At 43.0% G+C, this 25,181-nt stretch overlaps 1 protein-coding gene across 1 annotated transcript in view; it reads left to right on the forward strand.

Moving 5' to 3' along the window:
- Window positions 1–25,181, forward strand: part of casz1 (castor zinc finger 1) — a 75,271-nt gene that overhangs the window by 24,780 nt on the left and 25,310 nt on the right. Inside the window, exons 2-3 of the mRNA XM_073469473.1 lie at window positions 17,603–18,154; window positions 23,842–24,742. Of these exons, the coding sequence (XP_073325574.1) occupies window positions 17,603–18,154; window positions 23,842–24,742 (1,453 nt within the window). The remainder of the gene's footprint in view (window positions 1–17,602; window positions 18,155–23,841; window positions 24,743–25,181) is intronic.

Consider the following 25,181-nt stretch of genomic DNA (forward strand, 5'->3'; position numbering starts at 1 on the left):
TGTCCTCCTCACTGCACCCCCACACATGCAGAGGCGCAGGGAAAAAAAGTATATATTTTTTGATGACTTCGTTTCAGCAACCACGGAATGTCACCCATATCCTGGTTGATTGTACTTTCGAGTTTTATGATGTTTTTCCATTGATTTGTTTCCCCGGCGCAGCTGCCGACCTCTATTGAGGGACGAACGTAATCAGCGCTGACGCAAATTAGATGGTTATTCGTTTCGAAAATTGACAGAAAAACAATAAAAAAGATGAAATGCTCCCAAATCAATAGATATAATGAAATTCAAATAATCCGAGAGATGAGGTCTCCATGGCAACTGATAATGTGGAAAAGAAAACAATTTAATAAAGGACAGACACGCTTTGAAAACAGATTGGGGAGGGGGGTGGCTGTAAAGCGGGGAGAGGAGAGGAAAGCAGAGCAGAGGAGAGAGAGAGGAGGTGGGGAGATGGAGGGATAGAGGGAGGGTAGGAGTGGAGGTGGAGGGGTGTTTGTGGCTGTAGTGGTTGCTCTATAGCTTGTTTCCCCCGGCGTGTGAAGGATCTGTGTCTGTCCCAAGGACACCGGAATAATTAGAAAAGCTTTCAGGCCAGAAAGTGCAGATTCAGGTTTTAATACACAAAATTATTTCAGGGGCAGTGAATCGGAAAACCATTTGTTGGTGACCTTCCTGAGAGGCCTCCCCCCTCCCCGGTACAGGGCAAGATGGAGGCTATGTGGCAGCACTGCCTGAGTTATGGCATATTTGTGTTTTTATAGAGGCAGGGGGAATGGAGTTGGGGAAGTTGGGAGGGGGATGTGGGGGTAAATGTGTGTGTATGGTCGTGTGTGTGCGTGGCTCCGTGAGATTGGGGTGGGGTGGGGGGGTCATAGTGAGACCTTCATGTTCTGTGTGTGGGGGGGGGGTGGGGGGGGTCTGGCAGGAGTTTGGGCAGAGGGAGGGAGGGCAAAAAGACATGAAGGGAGAAGAGAAAGGGGGAAGTTGCAGATCCGGCTGTATTTACAGATCAGTTGTCAAAAGGAGCCATTTAAGGGGAATGCGCCCGTTCCTGCACTGTGACAGGCGAGGTGCCTGTTTAAAAAGCAAAAGACAACTATGAACCTGAGAGGGAGATAGTCAAACACAGGCTTTTTTTTTTTTGAAGACAGACAGAGCAGGGGGTGGCGAGGGAAGCGAGTGGGTGTTAAGTGACTTCATTTGTAGTCTATTTAAGGTATGTTTTACTTGTCCTTGTGCCGCTCCTCCAACATCTAATACAGGGGCTGCGTTCTAGTTAGCACAGCAAGGGAATAATGATTGAGTGCATCGTTCTTATTTCCTGTAAATACAAATGACTTTCCTTCATCTGCCTAAAAACCTGTATTTGATTTCAGTCTTGCTGTCAAGGGAGATTTGCTACTGATGCAAACAGTGATAAGAGTCAAAACCAAAAGCACAGCCTCTGTTGCCCTCATTAGCTTATCACGACTTTTAGTATGTACACTTTCTGGTGGCTTTATTCAACATCCGTGTCCTGCTCTTTTACATCCTATTTTCTTTATTACTCTTAGTCAACGGTTTAGAGCCAGTCTGGTTGGGCGTTGGACGCTTGTCTGTCAAGTGGTGACTACCATTTTTGTGTCATTAGAAGGCTTTGTTTAACTTAAATAAAGGTGATCCACCCTCTGTTCAAATGATACAACAGCAGGTCCGGGATGTCACGTCTTGAGTGCAGATACCCTTATCCTGTTCCAGGGAGCAATAAATGGAAAAACAAGTCCACGCACAAAGCTTGGCTTGATAATTACTGTTTTGATATTTTAATAGCATAGGATCCTGATCAGGATAGCTGATTTCCTGCAATATAAACCATCATAAAAGTTAGGCAATATTTGATAAAAATATGAGATCAAGTTCCACATATTGTTAATCTTAGTCCTTCCTCTTTCCTGGAATTAGTGTGTTGCTTAATACACAGTAAAGGTGTAAAAACTCAGTTTGCATTGAGTCCACACACTCTTCTGTCTACTTTTCAACAATGGTTTAATTCCTATTCTTACTTGATTTTTCAAAAGCCTTTTCCCACCTTTAATTCAGTTGTTAAAATGACACAGAAGATAATTACAGGCTAATTGAGACTGATAGATTGTCCTTTCTTTTACTCAGGGGAATCAGCCCATATTCAAAGGTAAACAGAGATCTGACATTCTTTGGTAGGACAGCTAATAGTCTCCAGTACTGATATTACAATGTGAAAAGTGCCCCACAAGTAGGAGAGAAACTAGAAATTCCCCACTGTACACTCGCTAAGAGCCTTCAAATCTAACATGCCAGTGTCAATGAAAACTGTTTGTTTTCTTTTTTATAAATGAAAAAAAACCAGAAAAGTAAAGGGATAAAACGGAGACCTGAAATATGAGAGCTGGCAGGCATCCGCTGTGTGTTTGTGTATGAATGCATGTGTTTGTGTGCACATGCACATGCACACTGACACGCACACATAGGGCACAAAGCACATGTTATCACTGTCACCAGCAGCAGTAGCAAACAGCAGCAGTTGTTCCGTGTGTCTGTGTTGTGTATGAGTGAAAGTGTGTATGCTTGTGCGTGCCCACAATCTCTCTCTGGCTGCTGGCTCTAAGGGACCCACTGTAAGTCAATCTGTGTGTTCATATACCCGTGAGTGTGTGTGTGTGTGTGTGTGTGTGTGTGTGTGTGTGTGTGTGTGTGTGTGTGTGTGTGTGTGAGCCACTACTGTACTACACTTCAGGGGCCAGGAGCCAGGACCGAGCCTAGCCGAACAGGGCTGAACAGGGCTGAAAAGGGCCGAGGGCCAGCTCCCTGTGCACACCACCCACTTCACACCTGTCTCTCTCTCTCACACACACACAGACACGCGCACACACACACACACGAACAGCTCATACAGCCGTGCTGCTCGGCACAGGGCTCTCATTGTAGCAGTGACAGGAGGGCGCCCGTTAAGTGGCTCTCTCTTCCTGGGGCCTGTGTGTGCGTGTGTGTGTGTGTGTGTGTGTGTGTGTGTTTTGTTCCCCCATGTGACTGTGGGGTGGAGAAGGGCGATGAAGGACCCCTACTGGTAAAGTGGGTAAACTCGCACAGCCTCGACATCTGTGCTCGGAGAAGGAAGGAGGGGTGGGGGGGAGTGGAGAGAGAAGGAGAGAGGGGGAGGGTAAGGAGGGAGGAGAGATAGACAGCGAGAGAGGAGGACAGAGTGGGAGAGAGGAAAGGAGGGAGAGAGAGACAGAGGGAGAGGGGGAGAGAGAGAGAGAGAGCAGAGCCTTGGCAGAGAGCAGTTGAGGAGAAAATGCCTTGCTTTGTGGAGAGAATTCTTCCAGGGCAGGAGGGAGAGGTGAGACAGAGCGCAGAGGGCGGTCTGCTGCCAGGTAAGACTCACACACACCTTCCTCTCTCATACCCAACCCACCACCCCCCACCCTCTCTCTCTCTCTCTCTCTCTCTCTCTCTCTCTCTCTCTCTCTCTCCCCCCCCCCCCCCCCCCCCCCCCCCTTCACACACACACACACACACACACTCGCAGGAGTTGAGTGCTACCTCGAGGTGAACGGGTCTGCTACTAGTTGCAGTTGGCATGAGTCAGGCACGCATGTGTAGTAATGAGGTGGGTGGTGTCAAAGTGTGTGTGTGAGAGAGAGAGGGACTGTGTGTGTGTGTGTGTGTGTGTGTGTGTGTGTGTGAGAGAGAGAGAGAGAGAGTGGAAACAGAGCAGGTGTAATGTTTGCTTTCTGGAAAAAACGTGTAGTTTTTAATTACAGATGCATATTTGTACTTATAGTGCACTGGATGTCAGTGGTGTGTTTAATTAGTTTTAATGGTGTGCTGCTTCCTCAAAAGTTCTGTTGTTGACTTTTTGTGCTGTGCCTTATAGTATACAGTATAGTTATACTCCTCAGTTCCACTTTGTATATGTTTCAGTTAAGTTTATGACATTCAGTGCTGGAATGCAACTAAGTACATTTAATCAAATACTACACTGTACAATTTTTAGGTACTTTTACTTCATATTGTTTGCTTCTTTATACTTTTACTTTCACTCATTTCAGGAAAATGGGGAAATAAGGGAAATATTATAGTTTTTACAATACATTTATTTGACATTTATAGTTACCAGTTATGAACAGATTAATATTTTACAAATACAAATAAAAAACATGATCAGTTTATAAAATATGATGCATAGTGACAGATTAAACTACCTAATAGTGTGTTAAGTTATTTTAAATGAGCTCTAACTTGACAAGCTGCAGCACAAATTTTACTTCCATGTTAATAATAATCCAGTAATAATTGTATTTATAATAATACTTCAATTGGCCCATTTGTTAGGAGTACTTTGACTTTTGATCTTTTTCCAAATAACACTGCTTTTTAAGTATTATTTTTTTAATTGAAGGCAGAACTTTTACTCAAATTTGGGTTTTTTTTCTTCTTCTTCTACCAGCAACGGATCTGACTACTTTATCCAACCACTAATTACACATCACTTAACTTTATTACAAATACTTTTTATTTATTATAAAGCCATTTAAGGCTGTTAAAGTGATCATAGGCTACACAAATACACTTTATTTGACTTTAAAGGGAAATATGATGTAAATACACCGTTCCGCAGACTAAAAATAGAAATTGTTAAAAAGCACCTAAAACCCCCTCGATAACGTCACGTGCAGATGTTTTCGGATGCAACATGAGGTAATTTGCGGTGTTGGTCGAGATTGATTCGGCTGTTTAGATACAGATGTTGTGATGGAGAGGTTTGTCATCGCAGGGATTTTCCACTCTGCTGATGTAAACAGTGTCTGTTGAACAACGCTAAAGAGTCCTTTTCTCCCTCGTGGAGACACAGTACTGAGAGGAATAATCCTCCTCGTGCACAATTAGATTTTCTCCTTTTGGTTAAATAAATACTGTGTCTGTGAACATAAACACAGATTTACATGCAGCCCTGTGGGTGTCTGCCTCTCAGACAGTCTACTGCTACAGCCCGGGCCTGATATTTCTTGTTGAGGCCTAGAGGAAGAAAAAAAGAAAAGAAAAAAGGAGGAAGAAGTTGGCCGGCTTTAACTTCACGCTTGCTGTTTATTTGTTTTTATAACAAATGGAACCAGCTTCCCGAGTGAAAGGTGAATTCAGAATTGAATTTGGCTTGCTTTACCGTGGTGATCTGGCAACCGCTCCCGTGTCCCATAGGACTGCTTTGGTTGCTGTGTGCCGGGCGCGTGTGTTTGTTATTTAACTGGTGTGTGTCTGTGCTACTGCTCTGTGTCTGTGTGCGTGTGTGTGTGTGTGTGTGTTTGAGTAGTGGGTGGTGGTAGCAGCATTCACGAGAGAGACATTTTACTAAGCAGACATTTCCCCCTCTGTTTTCACTCTGACCTGGTAGGAGATTGATGACTGAATTGTGGAGTACATGTTAACAGTAACTGGTGATTTATGAAGATACTTAGGGTAAGTGAGGCCGCACAGGCTGGAGGGGAAGAAAAAGATATAGCCTTTTAAGTTAATGCAAAAATATATCCTTTTTAAGTAATAATTGTTATTACCACTGCAGGGTTTGGAGAGAGGTCTGAGTTAGAGTTGGATGTGCACAAAGTGCAATGTGAAGCTTTTCCTTTTCCTTTGGCCATGTGCCCTCCTTTGTTTCTGGCTTGTTTCTTGACTCCATTCAACATTGCAAGTTTTTTTTGCAAGGAAAAATGAATTTATAGGAAATATGTTATATGTGCATTTAGATGGATAGATAGAAGGATTGATATTTACTTTTATTAAGATAGCTAAATTCAAATATTTGAATTGAAAAATTACTTTTTCCTGGGTAAACCACAGTGGAAAACTTCTCTTGGATGAACCTTTGCACTGCAACAAGTGCACTGTGTGTTTTGGCAGCCCCCCTTTAGCCAAAGATCCCTCAGAAAATCCGCATGCAATTTTAGAAGAATCAGATTCGTTCCCTTTCCTTGGCTCATGAACTCCCTTGATATTATGCACACGGAGAATCCTCCTCTCTATTCAAATATGAGAGTCAATCCACTTGGATTTGATCTATAGCATTTTTAAGGAATAAAGCAATTTTGGGGAATACAGAATAGTGCTTCCCCTGGAAGAGGGATGGCTTTCAATTTTTTTCAAGGCACCTCTTAGACTGAGTGAAATGTTTCCCCTGTTCGTTCAGGGACGACTTTATTTCTTACCAGGGATTTAACACTCACTCAGTCCCCTCATAAATACAGCGTCCCTCAGCCCTTCGCTAGCCATAACTCATGCACTAACTCTCTAGCTAACTAAACTCATATAGCAGAGCCAACACTTGTTTGTCTTTTACCTCAGCCTTTCTCTCCCACTCTTCCTCTCTGTCTCTTTTGCCTCCTCTCAGCTGATTTATACATGACAGAATCTTCTCTGACTACCGTCTCACCCAACTCCTGCACTGATCTCCTTGGCCCACTCGTGGAGTGGGTTTTAGAAGAAATGTGCATTTGAATATGAGCCAGCCTAATCTCCTTGAGGCTATTTAGAGTGAGCCTAATGCTCCAAGAATGAGCGAGAACAACACTGGAGAAAATGCGGACATCCCTCTCAGCGTGTCACAACACAACTCAGGTCTCGACAGAGCGAAGCAAGTCTTTGATTCGCTGATGAAAATCTTTCTGTAAGCCAAATTACATAAAATTCCTGCTTTCAAGGCACCTGTTGAAGCCTTCAGTCTTGTTAGGAAAGTCTTTGTATCATTTGTTTTTGTCGTTCTGCCTTTATGACACCTACCTGTGGAATTTTTACCTTTTAGCGTGTTATTCCGACAGCACCATAAATAACAAACACACAGCAGCTGATAAACTTTAAAGCTATTTCACTTTGAGCAGATGAAAGTGCTCAGGTGGGGTATTACAGTATGGTGGAAGCCTTTACTGATCTGGTGCCGATTGGCATTTTGGGAGGAGACTGTCTTTCTGGCGTGGTTCCCGTATTGGTTGTTAACAGCCTGCTGGTACCTTCTGTTCTCTCAACTCCTCAAGCATCTGAAGACCCTCTGAAGTCAAAATCGCCCATTTTGATGTCTCGTGGCAGCACCCGGCGTTTTGTTGTATTTGCGTCTGAAAACACAGGCCCCGCTCGGAGGAATTACCCTGAGCACTCGGTGGTGTCGGATGGGGGAGGAGGGTATCTTTCCTCTTTTTCCCCCCATCTCCCAGCTCTCCTTGCTGTCCTTCCTCTCTTTTTGATCTCACCATCAAATCTTCCCTGGTTTTTATGAGTGACGTTTACCCGAGAGCGGCTTGGGAAATGGCTGGCTGAAGAAGACGTTTGAGAAAATGCGCCTGAGCAAGCTATCACCTTTGATAAAGCCATAGTTCCAGTGGGAGAGGAAGAAGAAAGCCAAAGAGTAAGAGCATTGTTGGTAATGAAAAATGCCATGCAAGAGGGAGCATCTCTCTGATCCCAGCCTGTTAAACCAACAATGTATAGTACAACAGATACTGCAGTGGTACATCAAGCATCTCTCCAACAAAGAGTGTTTGACCCAAAGGACTGATCTGAATCGGGGCTAACACACTGTGCATTTATTGCACATCAGCTGGGCACCAAATAATCTCATAATACAGCACTCACACATGCACAGTGACTCACACTGGTGCTGCCATCAACATTGGCATACCTTCAACTGTGTCACCAGTTGGCAAAAGGCTGGCAAGGCACTTGAAACTGCACTGCAAAAAGAGAATAAAATAATTGGGAAGTGGAGGGAAGTTGGAGGCGCAGAGAGCGAGAAATGTTAGCTTTAGTAATTACTACCTCCATAGAGAAGCAGTGGAGAGGACAGTGAGGCAAGCAAGCGCACGAAGGAGGCCCCGTGTGCAGATAATGAAGGGGTATCATTGCAGCTCTGACAGCGTTAATCTTAGAGTGCTTCACAATGTGTGTGTGTCTCTATCAGGTTGTGTGTATGCTCTGTGCAGCATATGTATATACTGCCGAGGTGTACGAAGGTCGTGGTAGAGTGCCATTGACTCTCACCCTACCAGTGAGACCATCGGGCCCACCTGACAGCACAGATTATCCAACCACGTTGACAGTTGGCGCCTCGCACAGCTTCTTGAAGACAATCCTGAAACTCCACAGCCTCTCGCTCACCCTCATGAAGCACTGGGATCACCTATCAGCACCCAAACTTGTCTGCTTTCTTCAGAGGAGAGAGGAAGAAAAGAGGAAAGCGGAAAAAGGGGAAGAGCAGTCCAACTTTCTTTGTGCCAGGCTTTTTCTTTTCTTTTTTCCTCTTCCTATTTGAAGTTGTGAGACACTCATTTAAGCCTCATTGCACACCAACGCTCAACACACAAGAAAGTGTTATGAATATGTATCAACACAGCATATGGCAGCAGTAGCGCTGGGACTAGGTGTGTCCAGAAGGGTAGAGTGCTGCCGATGCATTATTCTCCATTCAAATTACCACAGTAAGAGTACAGCGGGGAGCTGTGAGGTGTTCACCACCTTTTTAGACGGGGCAGGAGAAGAACCCGGATCATGCGAAACAGCAGGAACGGAAGAGCTGTGATGAGCACAGTAGTGGGCCAGCTGAGTTTCCTTGATTTGCTAGATTTTTTCGGCAGGTTCAAACCCAGCACTCGCTGACACGAGCGTGATTAAAAGTGATATTTCTGACACATTAGGATGCGCACGGGAAGTAACCTCCTCTAAAGCGTTCATTATTAGATGCATGACAGACCTGAATATTTATAAAATAGGTTTTAATAATTAATAGCAGCAATCTGCTCCCGTAATTCATCAGATTTGCACTTCAACAGAGTATCCGTTTTCACTTTAAAATAATAATAAGAGGAATATTAATGTTGGAGAAATGTAAAACGGGCAGCTGGATACAGCGGCAAGCACTACATGTTCACTTCTGAGGCTTTACTTTAACCTGTCACTTTGCAAATAAAATTACATTTTAAGCCGCCAACACTGCGCTGTTTGAAAACCTTCAGTTGTTTGTGCTTGACAATTTAGTGAGCGGCTTCTCACAAATGTGGCAAGTCATGAAGATAAAGATGCAGGAAACAAAGTGGGTTTGGTGTAGAATGCAAAAGTAGTTGCTGTGGTTTTATCAAAAGCAAATTTTATTTGTTTGAGTCAACTTAGCAGCACTTCCTTTTGTATACTGAGACCCAAAATAGACAGCATTCTTTTTTCCTGTAAAGCAGCTTTGCTTGTTTCATCCTTTCACAGTCATTTTTCTTTTTTTTTTCTTCTTTTTTTTTCTCCCTTATTGTGAGTGTTGTTTTATCACACCTTCAAATTCAGTCACAGCACATTCCTCCATCTACTGAACTCCCAGAAACAAGAATGTTCCTGTTTTAGCTGAAATCTGCCACGTCTAGTTCCGCCTCCACTTGAGATTGAACTTTTCGGTAAAGCACACTGTTTTAGTGCTGTCACTGACACACTCCTGTGTTTGTCCTCACTGTGGATCAGTTTTTCCTGATAGTGTAGAAATGCCAGGGCACGTATTTAACAGTGTGTGTCTCAGAGCAAGTGACGTGACCTGCAGCCACTAGACAGAGCGGAGCAGAAGGAGAGCACACACCACGATGCTCTGCTGTCTACAAGCAACGCACACACACACACACTTTATATCGGTTACATCCACTTAACATATGTGTGTCCAGTGTATTCTGCACACAGACACACACAACCTTTAAAAAAATCATGTATCATTTCAACCCCAGTGTCGCGTTCATCCTGCTTATCAGAAAAGTATAACTAAAGTTTTGGCAGCCGAGTTACAGCCACAGGGTGTAAAAAATGCAAATCCCGGGAGCAGGAAGGCTCGTTCTCATCACTTCCTCTCTTAGCCCTACAAAGAAAGTGTTTTGATCAAAATTTAATTGTGTTTCATTAGAAGAACACATTGAACACTGAATGTGTGAAAGTGTTTGAAAAAGCCTCCAGTTTTAAGCGAGTGACGGGTCATTTTTGGACAGGTAGAGAACCTGCCCGGGATGACATTTTAACGGGCACCTGTGATTCATTCTACCACATATAAAGTCCAAAAGAGGAAAAGTCTGTCAGGCAGAGCAAATGTTTTAATGGTAGCCAGGGATCGATGTTGTCAGCACAGGCATCCTGTCTGGAAATACATGCTTTTTTGGGGGTAAATGTCACCTCCTTCTTTCTTTTCAAGGAGAGAGAGAGAGGAGAAAAAGAGCAACGACAGAGGGAGGAGGTAAGAGTGGGAAGGAGGTCAGTGAGATCTGATGCAAACATTCCAAACTAGGCCGAATTTAGGGAAATTGCTTGAAAAACATTGACTCGCACTCTCATTCACAAGGCCCCCGTATCTGAAAAACAAATTTGAAACGTAACCTTGGAAATCAATTAAGAAGTCCCCGGGAGCTGGAGAAAAAAGAAGGGAAAGGTCCACCCTTCTTTTTCCTTTTTCCCCCCTCCCTACATGTCTTTTCCTTTCCTCCACTTAACAGGGACTTGGATCTGCCCATCAGAGTGCTGCCTTGTGTGAGGAGGCTTTGTCAGCAGGGGCTTTATTTAATTTTTTTTAACGGCAGAGTGCCTTATATGCTGTCAAAATGTCTTAAGAGTCTTATTAAAGAAATGCCACAGCTCATTTCCTTGTAATGCAATTCATATGCTGGTGAAAGGGGGCATGTCTAAAGATCTAAACAGCTTTGCTTTTTAGGCTTCACATTAGGGGTTATCTGTGAGGGCTTGTCATTGATTGACATTATCTGGCCTGACAGGGCCTCATATCAAGGTTAACCTCATGGACAAAAGTGCCACCCGCACGGACACACAAACACACTCTCTCACCCACACTCGTAGTCAAATAAGGCACGCTCTCCTCAACTTCCTGTTGAGAAGGGTGCTACGTATGTGTGTTGGCTTCGTGTGTGTGTGTCAGCCAGGTGGAGATTTCCAGACTTAATTGATAACTAATGGAGCGGCGTGTGCTGAGTTTACCCTGGAGGATTGACACTGTGTGTGTTTGTGTGTGCGTGTCCTGTGGAGAGATAGAGGGGGTAGGTGATGGTAAAAGGATGGGGATGACTTACTCAGCAGCTCCAGATTCTGCTAAATTAAATATGGCCCCAAAGATAATGACATGGAGTGACACACACCAGTCTGGCGGCTCCTGACCTCTTAGGCGAGCAGGCCGTTCACTTCGCAGTAGAAGAAAGTGTGTTACTGACACACACATTTGAGCACAATACACACACTCCCACACATCTCCCCTTCTCCCTCCCAACAAGCCACAAAGGCGAAGAGAGATCCCCGTGACCAAAATACAACTGAAGCAGTTAATCTGTACAGATATTAGCTCAAGGGCCCTTGAGAGGTGCACCGCTGAGCCCCTTCTCCACTGTACTACCCACACCGCCTTGCTGCCGCGCCGAGCGCAGCAACCATGAGGGAGGGACACAGGGTCGTCTGCTCATTTACCATGGCGGTTGGCTTATCAAATTGCACTTGTGGTGTCTTGAAACTGAACATGGGAGCTGAGCGTCAAAATAAAGCTGCAAGAATAAATTTCCCTTGTTTCAGTCTGTGTAAGCATGAGACTGAGTGCGATTGTTTATTTTTAAAGCAAAGTTATTTTTTTCACCTCCCGCAACACAAACACTTCTAAATTAAGTAATCATCTGGTGCCAGCTGTGAGTCCAGATTTGATGTACAATTTTAACAAGTTAGCCGTGTGTCCCATGAATTACCCTAAGCAGCAAACTCAATAAAAGTTGGCTGTTTTAGTACGTGGCTGTCAGAATGGTTCTTGTCACTCATGTCAGATTGTTTTTTTTTTTCTCCCTAAGACCATTTTAGGCTGCTTGTCCTCTGTTCTGGAAAACACCATAATTACCCTGTTTGTGATGAAGCTGGAGGGCGTATTTGTCCTCAGATTTCAACTTTCCTGCCTGATTGCCCTCAAGTTCAACGTCTTTCCTCTTCCGTCTGCACTTGAAATATACATTGTTTTCTTCAGCCATTGTCCCGTGCAGTCAGTGTGTGTGTGTGTGTTTGTGTGTAACAGGGGCCGTTTGCGTCTGTCTTTGTCCTGCAGCGTCTTCTTTGTGTTTTTGCGGCGGTGTGACGAGAGCGTGGCACTTGGCTGAGGGCTTGTGTTTGATAACAGCCCGTGGACTGAGCTGCAGTGTAGTAGTCCAAACGGGTCCTTCAAGGTCAGCACCCCCAGAAAGACAGCACACAATGTGCAAGGTCACATTCTAGACTAAAAGCAATAAGTGCTTTATTGATAGAGAAAAAAACAACAAGCAGGCAGATGTGCAACCAACTGATTAATAATAAAATACATTTGTGAGAGAGAGGGACAGGGGGGAGGGTAGAGGGCAGAGAAGAGAAGACAGCTACCTCCTGACTGTATGTCCCTGTGTGTGTGTACTGTACAGTGTGTTTTGCAGCCAAACATTGATCCTGTAGTGGAACCTAAAAAATCTATTAGTGGTTAAAAAAAGAACAAAATGTGACAGATTGGTGCTGGTGGCAGTTTCCCGGGTGCACAGTCTCTCCCTTTCTCTTCACGCCCGAATCATTTCCTACCATTACTGCAGTGTGAGTGATTTGTAAAGTACAGTGTGAAAGTACAGTTTAAAAGAAGATCACAAACAACTCACTTCTCCTGTTTTGACAGTAATCTACCTATCTCATCAGTATCATGTTTTATGACAGAGACAACAGTCACTGTAGGTTCCTTTTTTCCATTCAGTCACTTTATGAACAATGTGCCTTTTGTACCGCGCCTACTGCGCTATTATCTTTTTATGAAAATAAGCAGACGGTATTGGACTGTCGTCATCTTTTATGTGCCTTTATCACTCTTTCTCTCGTGCTCTCTCTGTCTCTTGTTCTCTCCGTTCCCAAACCTGGCAAACCTGCCAAGTGAGTAGAGCTCCAAAGTGGATAGGTTAGTGGCAGATTTAGATTTGAGGTGGGGAAAGCTAAGTCCCAGTCCCAGCCAAACCTGTTTCTTCAGTACGACTCTGAGGGACATGAGAGCTGCGAGATTTCCATATGCTCTGCCACCCCCTTCCCCTCAGTGATCACCTACAATAGTACCCACCCCTCCCTTCTTGCTCCTTGGAAGTGTATACCCGCTTTTACAGCACGCTTTCTAAATCCCTTCTCTACATAAACTTCTCCTCAGATGTACCCACCCCTAAACCCCCATCTATCAACTAGTTGGCAGTGGCATTGTTTTTAATCATCAGAACCTCAAAATTATTATTATCGCTTCTGATGCGGCAATTAAAACTTCAGGTCAGAGGCACAACGAGCGGTGATCAGCAGCCGAGCTGAGAAGTTTTAATTAGACGATCAGAACCATTAATGCACAAAAAAAAGGTGTGCGCTGGGAAATTAACGGGAACGTCTTAATCAGGGTTAGCGACTCCGAAGAGGAGTCAAGTGAACAGAGAGCAAAAAACAAATCATTTCCGCACCACTGGGACAAAACTCAATTAAATATGCATGCGGAAAAATGGAAATTTCTCAGCATCGGCTGCACCGACTGTTGGAAAACTGTGGCAAAATCTCACGGCGGGGTCGGCGACCTGCTTATTGTTATTCTTGTGTAATAAAAATGAGAGAGGGGCCAGATGCTGGGGTCTGGGTGTCGTGGCGTAGTTGTCCATCAGTGGCTTTCCGCTTGACTTCCTTGCGGCTGCCGCAGCCTCTCTACCATGCAGGGGGGAGAGGGAGAAGAGGAAAACATTCTCTTCCTGCAAGCCGTAAATTTACAAAAATAAAAACATGGTAATTTTCAAGTGTGTCTGTGTATGTTTGCCTGTGTGGCTCAGTGATTTTTCTGAAACACACATGCAGACACACTCTCTCTCACACATACATCTCCCTTGAGAGCCAGAGACACAAAAGGTTCAGTGAGCTACGCGCAGGGAGCTGCAGCCTTGTCGATTAATCTGCCAAAGGTTCATAAAGTTATAACTGGGCTTTTTTAAAGAGCTACAGCAACTCTCCGTTGCATATTGTAAAATAATCCTGAGCTAAACAGACATCTCCCAGACCCTGTTTGTATTAATTAACTCCTGATATTGCGGGGGGTTTGTCCCTGTGTCAGTCATGTTGGAACTCAGCAGGAATCTACAACAAGCCCTGTACCTGTGTTTGATTAGGTGAAGACATAAGCTTCAGTTTAAACAGGTAATATCCACCCTGCTTATATACAGACCCTCCTGTGTGCTCGCTCCATACAAACTGACAACACTGCAGGGAGTCAGTATGTTTATGGTGCAGCTCTGCACTTTGAATGAACAATAAAGTCAAGTTATTCAATTTTCTATATGTTGTATATGTGACTTTACATCTTCCATGAGATGATTACGCCTGCATTTTGGACATAAGCTGCCTCTTCTTGTATGTCAGAGAGAGGTAAAGGCGTGACCCTGCCACTCACAGCCATTGTTAACTCCCACATCCTTTACCCGTAGCAGCCTTGATTACAGTCTGTGCACGTTCACACAAATAATGCACTTCCAACAGCGTTATTAGGATTTGAAACACCACTTGATTGGGCATGATATCATTCTGGCACACAAACAGAGACTCTGCATCAAAAACCAACAAGACCTGTGGGGCTTAGAGCTGTGGAAAAGTAAGTGCGGAGGGCTAGACTTGAACACAAGCTGTGTCATCCGGCGCTGAGAAGAAACAGGACCCGAAAGAACTTTGATGCACTTATTTTTGACTGAAGATGAAAAAGAAGCTGACCTCTCCCAAATGTATTCAAAATAGTTTCTTGACTTTTTCCTCAGGTTTTGGCCTTATACAGACAGTAAATGGCGCTCCTTTGCGGCCCTGCACTGTTTCCAGTAAAAATAGTGTCACAGTTAACATAAGCAGTTGGAAAAATTAGTTTCAGCTGTTCAAATTCAGACCTGTCTATTTTTTTTCCAGCTCCCAGTGCTTACTGAGGTGTCTCCTCCTTGACAATTAGCACACCAGGCTAAAACAGACTGTAAATAATGTCCAATGCATGTGACAGTGTTGTTTTTCTTTCTGATATTCATTAATAAGGCAGAATGCTTACTGGACTCTCAGGGAGGTGGGGGAGTAGGTCCCAGAGGGAAAAGTTGTTCTTTCATGTAGGTCCCCGCAGATTTTATCTCATTGTACGCTATCATGCACACAAACGACTTGAGGTAAACAGCTTAGTGTTACCATAGCAATCCCTATTGTAAGCAATGGCAAAAAGCTGCTGTGGACAGAAACCCTCAGCATAAATAATAGTTTAGACAGCTTCCATAAACCATTGAACCATAGCATGTTCTTCCTCACAGGAGGCTCACAATATTACATTTGTTTTAAATCACGCCCTACCTTTAAAAAGAAAACAATGAATATGTCTGATAATTCAGTTAGAGGTCTGCTTAGATACTCAACCAGTAGCACTTGGTCCTCTACTCACGCTCTGTATTGTTAACAGAAAGTCATACATAAATACTCACTAATGGAAAGAAACAACTGTGTAGGGGTCATTTCCTACAAGGAGCCTGAGATTGCGATGCAAAGGAAATCGGTAGTTAAAGCATGAAATACTGAACGCAGTAAACAGAAAAAATGACCTTCACTGCAACACCCAAATGACCTCAATCTTCCTTTCTGAAAAAAAAAAAAAAAAACTTGAAAATTTATGTCTTCCACTTCCTAATAGTTTTTCCAGCTGATTCCTTTTTTTCTAAAATTGCTGTCTCCTGAAAGGTGACCCTTTCACCCCCGCCTGCAATTGTCCAACACTAAATTGTACAGTAATGTGCCGCTGATATACGGCCCACTCAAAACTACATAATTCCTGAAGTCATTGTTTCAGGGAGGAAGTCAGCAATGTAAATACAGTAACTGAGAAAGCATGTGTGGCGAGCACAGGGGTGCATTGTCTGCTGGTGACGGGGTGATCTGTAAACTCCTTCAAATTGTATATCCTCTAATGATTCCACAGCTTTGCAAAAGAAAATGAAAACAGGATTTTATGTCGCACCGATGTGATTTACATAATGCTGGCAATGGCTCACACATGATTGTGCTTGGCTTTATGGCTGAGGGAAAATGAAGTGGCTCGCACTCATTGTTACAGAGAGCGAATTGAGTCTTTAAGATAGAACTTTGTTACGTCTGATATCAAATTTTTTGTCTGCTGAAATGGTATGTCCGTAGCTCAGTATGGTGTATTATCTTAACCACAGTGTGGCTCAGTTAAGATTCAATACAACTTCACACACACAGAAGAAATATATCTGCTCTTTAACTCCTCAACTGACAAAGCTTTAAAATAAAAACAGAATACAAGTTAAAATGCTCGTCTGATCCCTGGCGATTCCACTGCTTTTTTTTTTATATATCATAAATACTGTGTTACTCACGGTCACCTCCTGCTCACTTTTTGAAAGTTATTTACAACTTGATAAAGATCTGGCCTTGATTTTGAGTCTGGAAAATTGCTGTTGGAGGGTGAACTTTGGTGGCTCTGGAAATAAAGTGAAAGGTACCAGAGTGCATTTTCTGCCCTAAAAAGGCAGCTCTGGATACGGAATGCCACAGGCAGCTGTTCCTGCCTCATCAGAGGACATGTTATAAAGATAGCCCCACTTGGGTTGAAATAATGCCACCCATTCCTGCCCCAAAGCACACTCTATCATGGTCTATTGTTCAGAGAGGCCGCGCTGAGGGGAAAAAAAATGTTGAGACTGTGCAGCATGTCTTGTTAAGCAAAGATATGTAAAACACAACAACTACAACATTTTTTGCTCGATGTGTCCATGTTACTGTCTTGGTTAGATCAACAGTTAAAGACAGCAGAGGGTAGAAAGAGCTTATGTACACGGCTTATTATTTTTGCTTTAATAAAGTGAAACCAGCAACCTCCACAGAAACAGATATTGAGTCTAATCCTACTGAATAGCCAACATGAGAACACGGCTCCAAAAAGCCCAAAAGTGCTCAGCGCATTCACTCCACATCCTGACAGCTGTAATGCTGAGCAGCCCCCCACTCAGTGGCAGGACCACAGCCTCTTGAGGTGAGAGTGAAGATAACATTTCACAGTGTCTCTATAGCGCTGTCATGTGAAGGATTATGTAGCCGTGTCTTTGCTGCTTGTAGTACCGTAGGGGGTCTGATACCTATCTGCCAGTGATTTTCAGCTGCCTGTGTTTTTTTTTCCTTCCCTTTTTTTCCACCACTGTGTTAAACTCTGAGCTGGCCAAAGAGGTGTGACTTAGAAAGATATGTACAGTATCTCTGTGTGTCCTTCCAGTCTTGTGCCGTTATTGTTAAGTGCTTTTGGATGTTATTAATAGCAGCCATCACTCATTTTTCCATTGTGATGTCTAAAATCAGTACAAGTTGATGACATGTAAAAAGCTGGTTCAAACTTTGTTTCTGGTCGTCATGAAAGCCTGCCGGGCACGCATTTAAAACACCTGCTTATTGGGTGAAAAGTGGAGTTATGTTTTGTTAAACTGTGACACAGATAATGTGGTATTTGAAGTTTAAGTAATCGCATATCTTTTTTTTCTGTTTTTGTTTCCATCAGCTGAAAGGAGTTTATGCACTGAAACGACCTCAGGAAAATCCAAGATGGCCGCCAAAAGGAAAGGTGGCCTAAAACTCAACGCTATCTGTGCCAAGCTGAGCCGCCAGGTGGTGTTCGACAGCAGCTCCCAGAATGCAGAGGGAGACCAGAGTGTAGCAGACAACAGCGAGCGTGGCAGTTCCCACTACGATGACAATGAGACCAACTTCCCCGAGAGCCTGAACCTAAGTCAGAGCCTAGAGGAAGACCAGAAGAGACGTGAGGCCATCGAGAAGTGGGTCAACGGCGAGTACGGTGATGAGCCGCCAGCTCCTGACGATGAGCAGGAGCATGAACTCAAAGTCAGCACTGACGAAGACGGCCCTCCAGAGGGTGTGTACATGGTCCAGCCCAAAGGTTGCAGTGATGACGAAGAGGAGGCCGAGCCTGCGGCGGGGTCTCAGGATGGCAGTTTCCATGACAACAAAGAACCTGAAGACAAGGCTTCAAAAGATGACACCTACATGCCACCCAGCGAGGCCCAGAGTCGCCAAGCACCTTTCGCCTCTCCAGGTACATTTTGACTCTCTGTCCTCCAATCAGTGTGCCACACTCTGATTTAAACTCAACCCTTTTCATACATCTTAAACCAACACTACCTTTGCCCTTCAAATCATTCCACTCCATAGTATTACAGGGCAAAGGCTCAGATAGAGAGTGGGTGACATTGCCACATCCACATAAGCTTAAGTGTGCCCATTATTGGAAAGAGACACTCTAGAGTTACATTATGAATAGCCAGTGACATTATTACCCTAAAGACAGATACAACTGGCAGGCCAGAGGGGAAAACAGGAACTTGTCAGTGTGTGGTTCACTGTAAATTCATAAATGGAGTAGGCTTACAACGTAAGGCCGTTTATGCACTCTCTCAGCAGCTGTGGGCCAAGAGCGCATGGCAGGACCAGGCTAAGCTTCATATTACACCCAGGATTACATATTGAGTCTTTGATTTTCCCTAAGCTCACTAAACTTAGCCACTGCTTCAAGCTCCTCTATTACATGGAGTTGTAGTCTTGCCGTGGAGAAGTTCTGGGTTTTTTTCACAGTTGTCAAATCCAAGAGATGAATTGTCAGATACAGTCAGAAACAGGGAAGTTATATTGCAATGCCATATCACAGTCAAGTATGTTATTATCTTTCACAAACAACAGGGGCTTCATGTTTTTATTGTTAGCAGACATGGGCATGTTTTAATATATTCCTTAATGCTATATGCTCTTGTAAATGACTCATAATAACCCCTGTTTAATCATGACATGATGTTCCCTAGGTATAATTCACTGATTATCAAATAGATAAAGCTGGCAGAGACTTCCAACAGTCATTCTGAAGTAGCAATAGTGTGTGTCAACAGCACAAACAATCTTTTAAGAAAGTACCTTTTACGGTTATATACTCTGTGACCCTTGAAACTAGACGCATATGCACTATATGAGAGAGTGGCCTTTGTGTAGCAGAAGTTAAAACAGAGCTGTAAAAAGGGGCAGAAAAAAAACAGAGCTCGGTTATATGAATAGATAAAGCCTGGTTCACAGACACCCAGAGAAAAAAAACAGCAATTTGCAGGCGAGACCGGTTGTTGCGGTACAAAAACAAGTTTTGTTTTGTGCTTGCTCACCTCAGTTTAACAGTTTTTTGGTCTTTCATCTAGGTTTAGGTATCTACCTCAGAGTCATGTACACATGCTCTTTTTGTCTACATTTCTTTTTGTTTTCACTAAGTGCACGGCAGTAGCTCTGGCCACATACAGAATTGGGGGCAGGGGCTTCTCAGAAAATGAAGCAGGTTTCATTTCAGAGGCAAATGAAAAAGGCTTTGTGGTTTTAATTAGTCATTTTGTGTTTATTTCATGGCCGTAAAAAAGCCTGTCTGTAAATATGTATTACTGTTGTGTAGCAGGCCTACACCTTTCCCTTCACTGGTTGCCTCACTACTTTACATCTCACAACAAAGCCAAAGTGTTTGAAGACTGCGGGGAGAGCACACTGCATCAGTTGCAAATCTTGTCTTTAGAGTGTTTTTTTTTTTTTTTCAGAGTTGCTCTTTGTTGATTGTAACTAGGGCATCTATATTGCCACGTTTCTGCTCAGCTCACAATTAAAACATTTTTTTTCCCTCTCTCTCTCTCTCTCTCGCCGCTGTCTTTCAAAGGCTGATGCGGAGTGCACGTAATTATGCATATAAACATAGTGGCTTAATTATCTCTCATAACATCAGTGACAATGTAATTAACAAACATTGCAAGATCAATGAGAGAAACTGCGACCTTCAAAACATTTAACTCCTCACATTGAGGCATCGTGCGGATTTCCTATCAGTGCAAAACCCCAGAATACTTTTCCTAGATAATTTAGATGTCGCATTAGAGCCCTCATAAGCCAGTCAATGGAAATAACCAATGAATAAAAAAAACTATGAAAGCAATGACAGAGATGCTCATAGCGATGGATCAAACAGGCTTGACCATGACTTCCATTTGCAATTCTGGGTTCACTGTAAAAGGTTATTGTTCATTCCAAGCTGTTTCAAAGCACTCTCTATTTACTGCCTGTTAATTAACTAACCAAACAGCGAGCAAGTTTGAAGCTCCGTACAGTTTTGTGTGTCAGATTAGTCCGAACAAATGCACATAATGTCATTTATTCAAAGCAACTCTTCATTAGGATACCACTGTCCATTTAAACAAAACACACTTAAACTAATTCACTAACATGAACACAAATTGCTTTTTAAATTTCCATTTAAATGATTGTTCCATATAAAAGAATCCCACTATTCAAAACTTTCCCCGACTGAACTCCCCGGCTGAAAAACACTGCATGTTATTAAAAAAATATTTTTCACCAAATCGTTTACATTGTGCTTGAGTGGTTCAAAACTGACATCCTTTAGAGGGTATTCAAACGCGGGTTAGTCCATATATAGCCACTAGCATGCACCTTTATCATCAGCGACACCTCTGCCTCTCATTCCTGTGAGCAGGGAAGCTATGCCACACTGATGGCCATGTTTGGTCAGCCAAAAGAGATATAATACCCATCTGTTATCATATCTGGGAGGGAAAATGTGGCCTAATTGCCTCAAATATAGACGAGGCCGGTGTCTGTCGTGTGTTGGATTTTGCTTGCCTGAAGTGTCAAGATTAGGCACCACTTCTTTGTAGATTTTCCCGTGACACCAGAGAGAGTGCAGAGGGACTTGTCAACTGCGTTACCGAACAGAAGAGAAAAAGGAGGTTTATTTATTTCTTTTTAAATGGGTGTGCGGTAGCATTAGTGGTGGGGCCAATCTCACCTTAACCCATGCACCCATACATAGTTTCCCACATGGTGTCACATTGCATCATTAAGAGGCAGCCAGATAGGGCTTGAGTAGAAAACTCATTTACATGGTGTTTTAGAAAGGTTATCTCCTGTCAGTCCCAGTCATAATCCTTTCAAGTCCAATCATTTGCCTTTCGTTGATAGCTCGTCACACGGCTCTGCTGATGAATAAAGAGACTCGACTAATTTTTGGAGAAGGTGATGATAATACCCTCAGCAAATAGAATATGGAAAAGGCATGCTCCCATGACACAAACCACTAGTCTCTCTGCAATAATTAGCAATTGACCCAACTGACCAACAGAAATTACAGGTATTTTCTTTAATTTAATACCTACTGCAATACGACAGGCATTAGCAATGAAGTTATTTACAGTCGATACATAATCAACGGTGACAGTTTTGAAATTAGTGTTTATTTTACCTTTACCTTTGCTCTTTGTAGATATAATTCCTCACACAGTAAAGTGTAGTTGCATTTTCTGACTGGGCAGGTCTGGCCTAACTTTAGAGCTATATGATATGCTATGACCTGAGACACCCTTATAAATACAGTAGCAATAAAATCCAACCAAGTACCAAGCTTATCAGCACCTAAATCAAATGAGAAGAATGTTCTGCCAAGTTGCACTTTGAAGTGGCGTGTTCAGATGTCTTTCAAGTGATCTTTCATGACATATACTATTATCAGTAAAACAGCTTAAGGAACAACAGAAACATCAGTATAGAGTAAGTTCAGCTGTTCTGTACCCAGCAGTAGATGCTTGTATGTGTCGCTCTGTGGTTTCAGTACATGTGAAAACGTGGTAGATTTGATAAAACGATCTGTAGCAAACACGCAGGTATTTCCTCTCAAATACCTGATCCATTTCTCTTAAATTTTTCATGCCCTTTCGATCCACCAGATACTCTTTCATACCAATCCACTGCACGGAGGAGCAACCCCAACACAGTGAATGGAAATTTAGGGATTATTTTACATGCTGCGCAGGAGATGTGAAAGGCAGGGCACAGCGACTGATTTAGCAATAACTGAGAAATCTGAGACAAGAGCTGAAATATTTGTGTATTAATTACCCGGGTGGTAGGCGGTGTTACCTCTCGCCAGCCCATCTGTGCTCTGACGGTGTAAAAAGCAATAAAACTAATTTTTAAAAAAAGGTTTTGGACCCTGGTCCTGTAGCGGCGCCAAGGACGAGTCAAGAGGGCCAAAGCTTTTACATGACCCAGGTGAAATTATCATCTGCTGCATTACTAGCATGTCTGTGTTCTGGTATCCTGCCTAACATGCAGACCGACACAACAGGAGATTTTTGGAGCTCAGCACACAAAAACTGCTTGAGAAGCTGCCTCACAAGTCCTCCCTCTCTATTTATTGTTCCTCTCTCACACACTCTCACACACTCTGTACCTTTTTCCTCTCTTTCCACGCTCTTCTTCTTTATGCAGAACTTTGTCCCTCCACTGCTTTCAGGCCCCATCATTTTTCCCTTTCCCCCACTCTCTGACCCCTTGCACTAACCTGGATGAAAGTTAATGGGCCAGAATTAATCTCCACATAATGCAATTAAACTATACATTGACTATATTTCGCCTATGTCCTTGGGGAAGTTGTCCAATTTAATGGACTCTTAAAATGAAAGTGATGTTTCAGTTCACAAATGTGTAAAAAGAGGAAAGGAGGGAAGGATTTGTTCTTTTCACTCTTGAAGGTGACACAATAATCATCTTATTTTCAACAAGATTAATGGGAGATTTTATGAGTTGCATTTTACATGTAGTAATTTCTCAGATAGTTAAAATTCTGTCATTTTAATTTTCTGTGATTGTCTAGCATTAGTCATCATGTAAACATTTTTTGCGGGTAAATGTGCTGATAGTTTTATTCATTCCAAGAAGTTATATCAGCAGTTTTTTTTCTAGAGCCTCCCCTGTATATTTTTTTCTCACATAAGGTCCCTTAATGTGGTCACTAAAATGTCACACTTTTAGATGTAGAATGTTTAATTTATTCGAAAGTTATTCTCTGATTAATTTATAATTAAAGAATTACTATTGTTATGACAGTATAACATTATCAAAATCAAAAATCAGAATAGTTTGTTTGTTCAGTGTGTCTTTTAGCACAATCACCCGCAAATTCTGCAGGACCGACTTAAAGTGCAACCAAAACAGGAAGAGCAATGCCTCAGACTGCTTGTTTGTAGACACTTGTACACAGACATGTACGGAGGCTGTTGTAGCTTGCACTGCAGAATCACTTTTCCTGTTGTTAAATTTACTGCAGCTCTGAAATAACAAGAACAACATAATCAAATCAATTATACACATATATATATTTTTCTTTTCAGAAAAATAGATATAATAATAATAATGTAGCCGTAACGTAACAGCATATTTGCCTAAAATGTTAAGCGAGAGAGCATTGGACAAAAATTAATTGGATAAAGCATATTCTCCACTTGTAAAACAAACTTCTTTGCCAGATTAGTTCATTTGTATCTAATGTATTCAATGAAATAATTTGTCAAATATAGTCTATATTGCCCAATTCAGCTACAAAAGCATGGTGACAGTGTAACACTGGTCAAGCAAGCATCAGTCAACATGTAATGAGAGAGAGCCATTTGGTAGACTCAGTGGGTGAGTTTGGCCACTGATTAACACGTCTTGAACCTTGGGTTAAGTTGGGTTCAATTTCACCGCTCAACAATTATACTAACATATGTTGTTTTAAGTCAAGAGTTACAGCAATGCCAGGCACCACCAAAGAGTGACTCTGAACTCAATACGTTTTCAGCTGGTAGCAGCTTTGAATAGAAAAATCTGAAAGCATCTTGCACAGAAGCTCACCCATTCTTTTTCTCTTTGCAGGAGAAGCATCTGCCCTGCGAGACTATGCAGCCAACACCATGAATGAATTTTTGGGAATGTTCGGTTATGACGACCAGCAGGTAAGGGATGAGCTGACCAAGAAGATCAGCTTTGAGAAGCTCAAAGCCGCTACCTCAGACCCCTCATCCCTCAGCAGTGAGGAGGCCTCACGGCGTGCCCGCTTCTCCAAGTACGAAGAGTACATTCGCAAGCTAAAAGCCGGTGAGACCTTACCTTGGCCCATGCATGCTTCCCCACCCAAACCAGACGACCTCAACTCAAAACTGGCCCAAGAAAAGAGCGCTACCATGCTCCAGACCTCTGCATGCCTCCCAGGGGCCGAGGCACAGATCTACCCTTCCAGCCTGGACCACAAACCACCAGGAGGACCTCAGCTGGGCACTTCCCAGCCACCAAATCCCTCTCACATGCAGAACATGGCATCTCGAGCCTCCAAGTACGACTTCTTTATACAAAAGCTGAAGATGGGTGAAAGTCTACAGCAGCAGAATGGTAATGCTTACAAGCGACCCTCCAAATACGACTTGGAAAACGTCAAGTTTCTGCACCTCTTCAAGCCTGGTGAGGGCAACCCTGACATGGGCGGTGCCATCGCCTTTAAGACTGGCAAAGTGGGCCGCCCTTCGAAGTATGACATCAGAACAATTCAGAAGCTAATGCCAGGAACTCCTGAGGCCTCACTGATGCCCAATGTCCTCGCAACAGCACCAGGGAACCCAGGAGCTCCTGGTGTCCCCACCGTAGGCGCAGCTGGGGCCAGCATCGCTCCAGGGCTCACAATGGACCAGGCGGGACACTTAAGCTTCAATACCTCTGACTACCTGAAGTCCAGCTTTTCCAAGACTGACTCCATCACCACGGGCACTGTTTCCTCTGTTAAGTAAGTCTTCCAAGTTTTTAATCTGCAACAAAATACAAATACAGATAGATTTATATATATTAGTTTTATACCAAAAGGAATTGTGTAAACTTAAAAGCAATTCACTCAATTTATCCTGTGGTTATAGTTACACAGGAAGGAAAAAGTACATCAGATTTTAGAGTTAAACGTATGTTAGATTTTCTTAGATTTGGTGCAGATTGTATTCAGTTTTTAAGGTGGAGCTGTGAAATACTGGAAGTGCTATGCAAAAAATTCAAAATGGTGCAGCCACAAATGGGCGTGGCCTTTATGAAAAAATATGTCTTTGATCAGAGAATCAAGAAAAACAAAATGTTCGTACATTTCAGTTCAGCAGGATTGAAGTATTATTGATTGAAGTAGTATACGCACCAAAACTAATTCCGTTGTCCATGACCAAACTTCTCACTAAATGTAA

This window comes from Pagrus major, chromosome 7 (assembly GCF_040436345.1).
Source record: "Pagrus major chromosome 7, Pma_NU_1.0".
Taxonomy (NCBI): domain Eukaryota; kingdom Metazoa; phylum Chordata; class Actinopteri; order Spariformes; family Sparidae; genus Pagrus; species Pagrus major.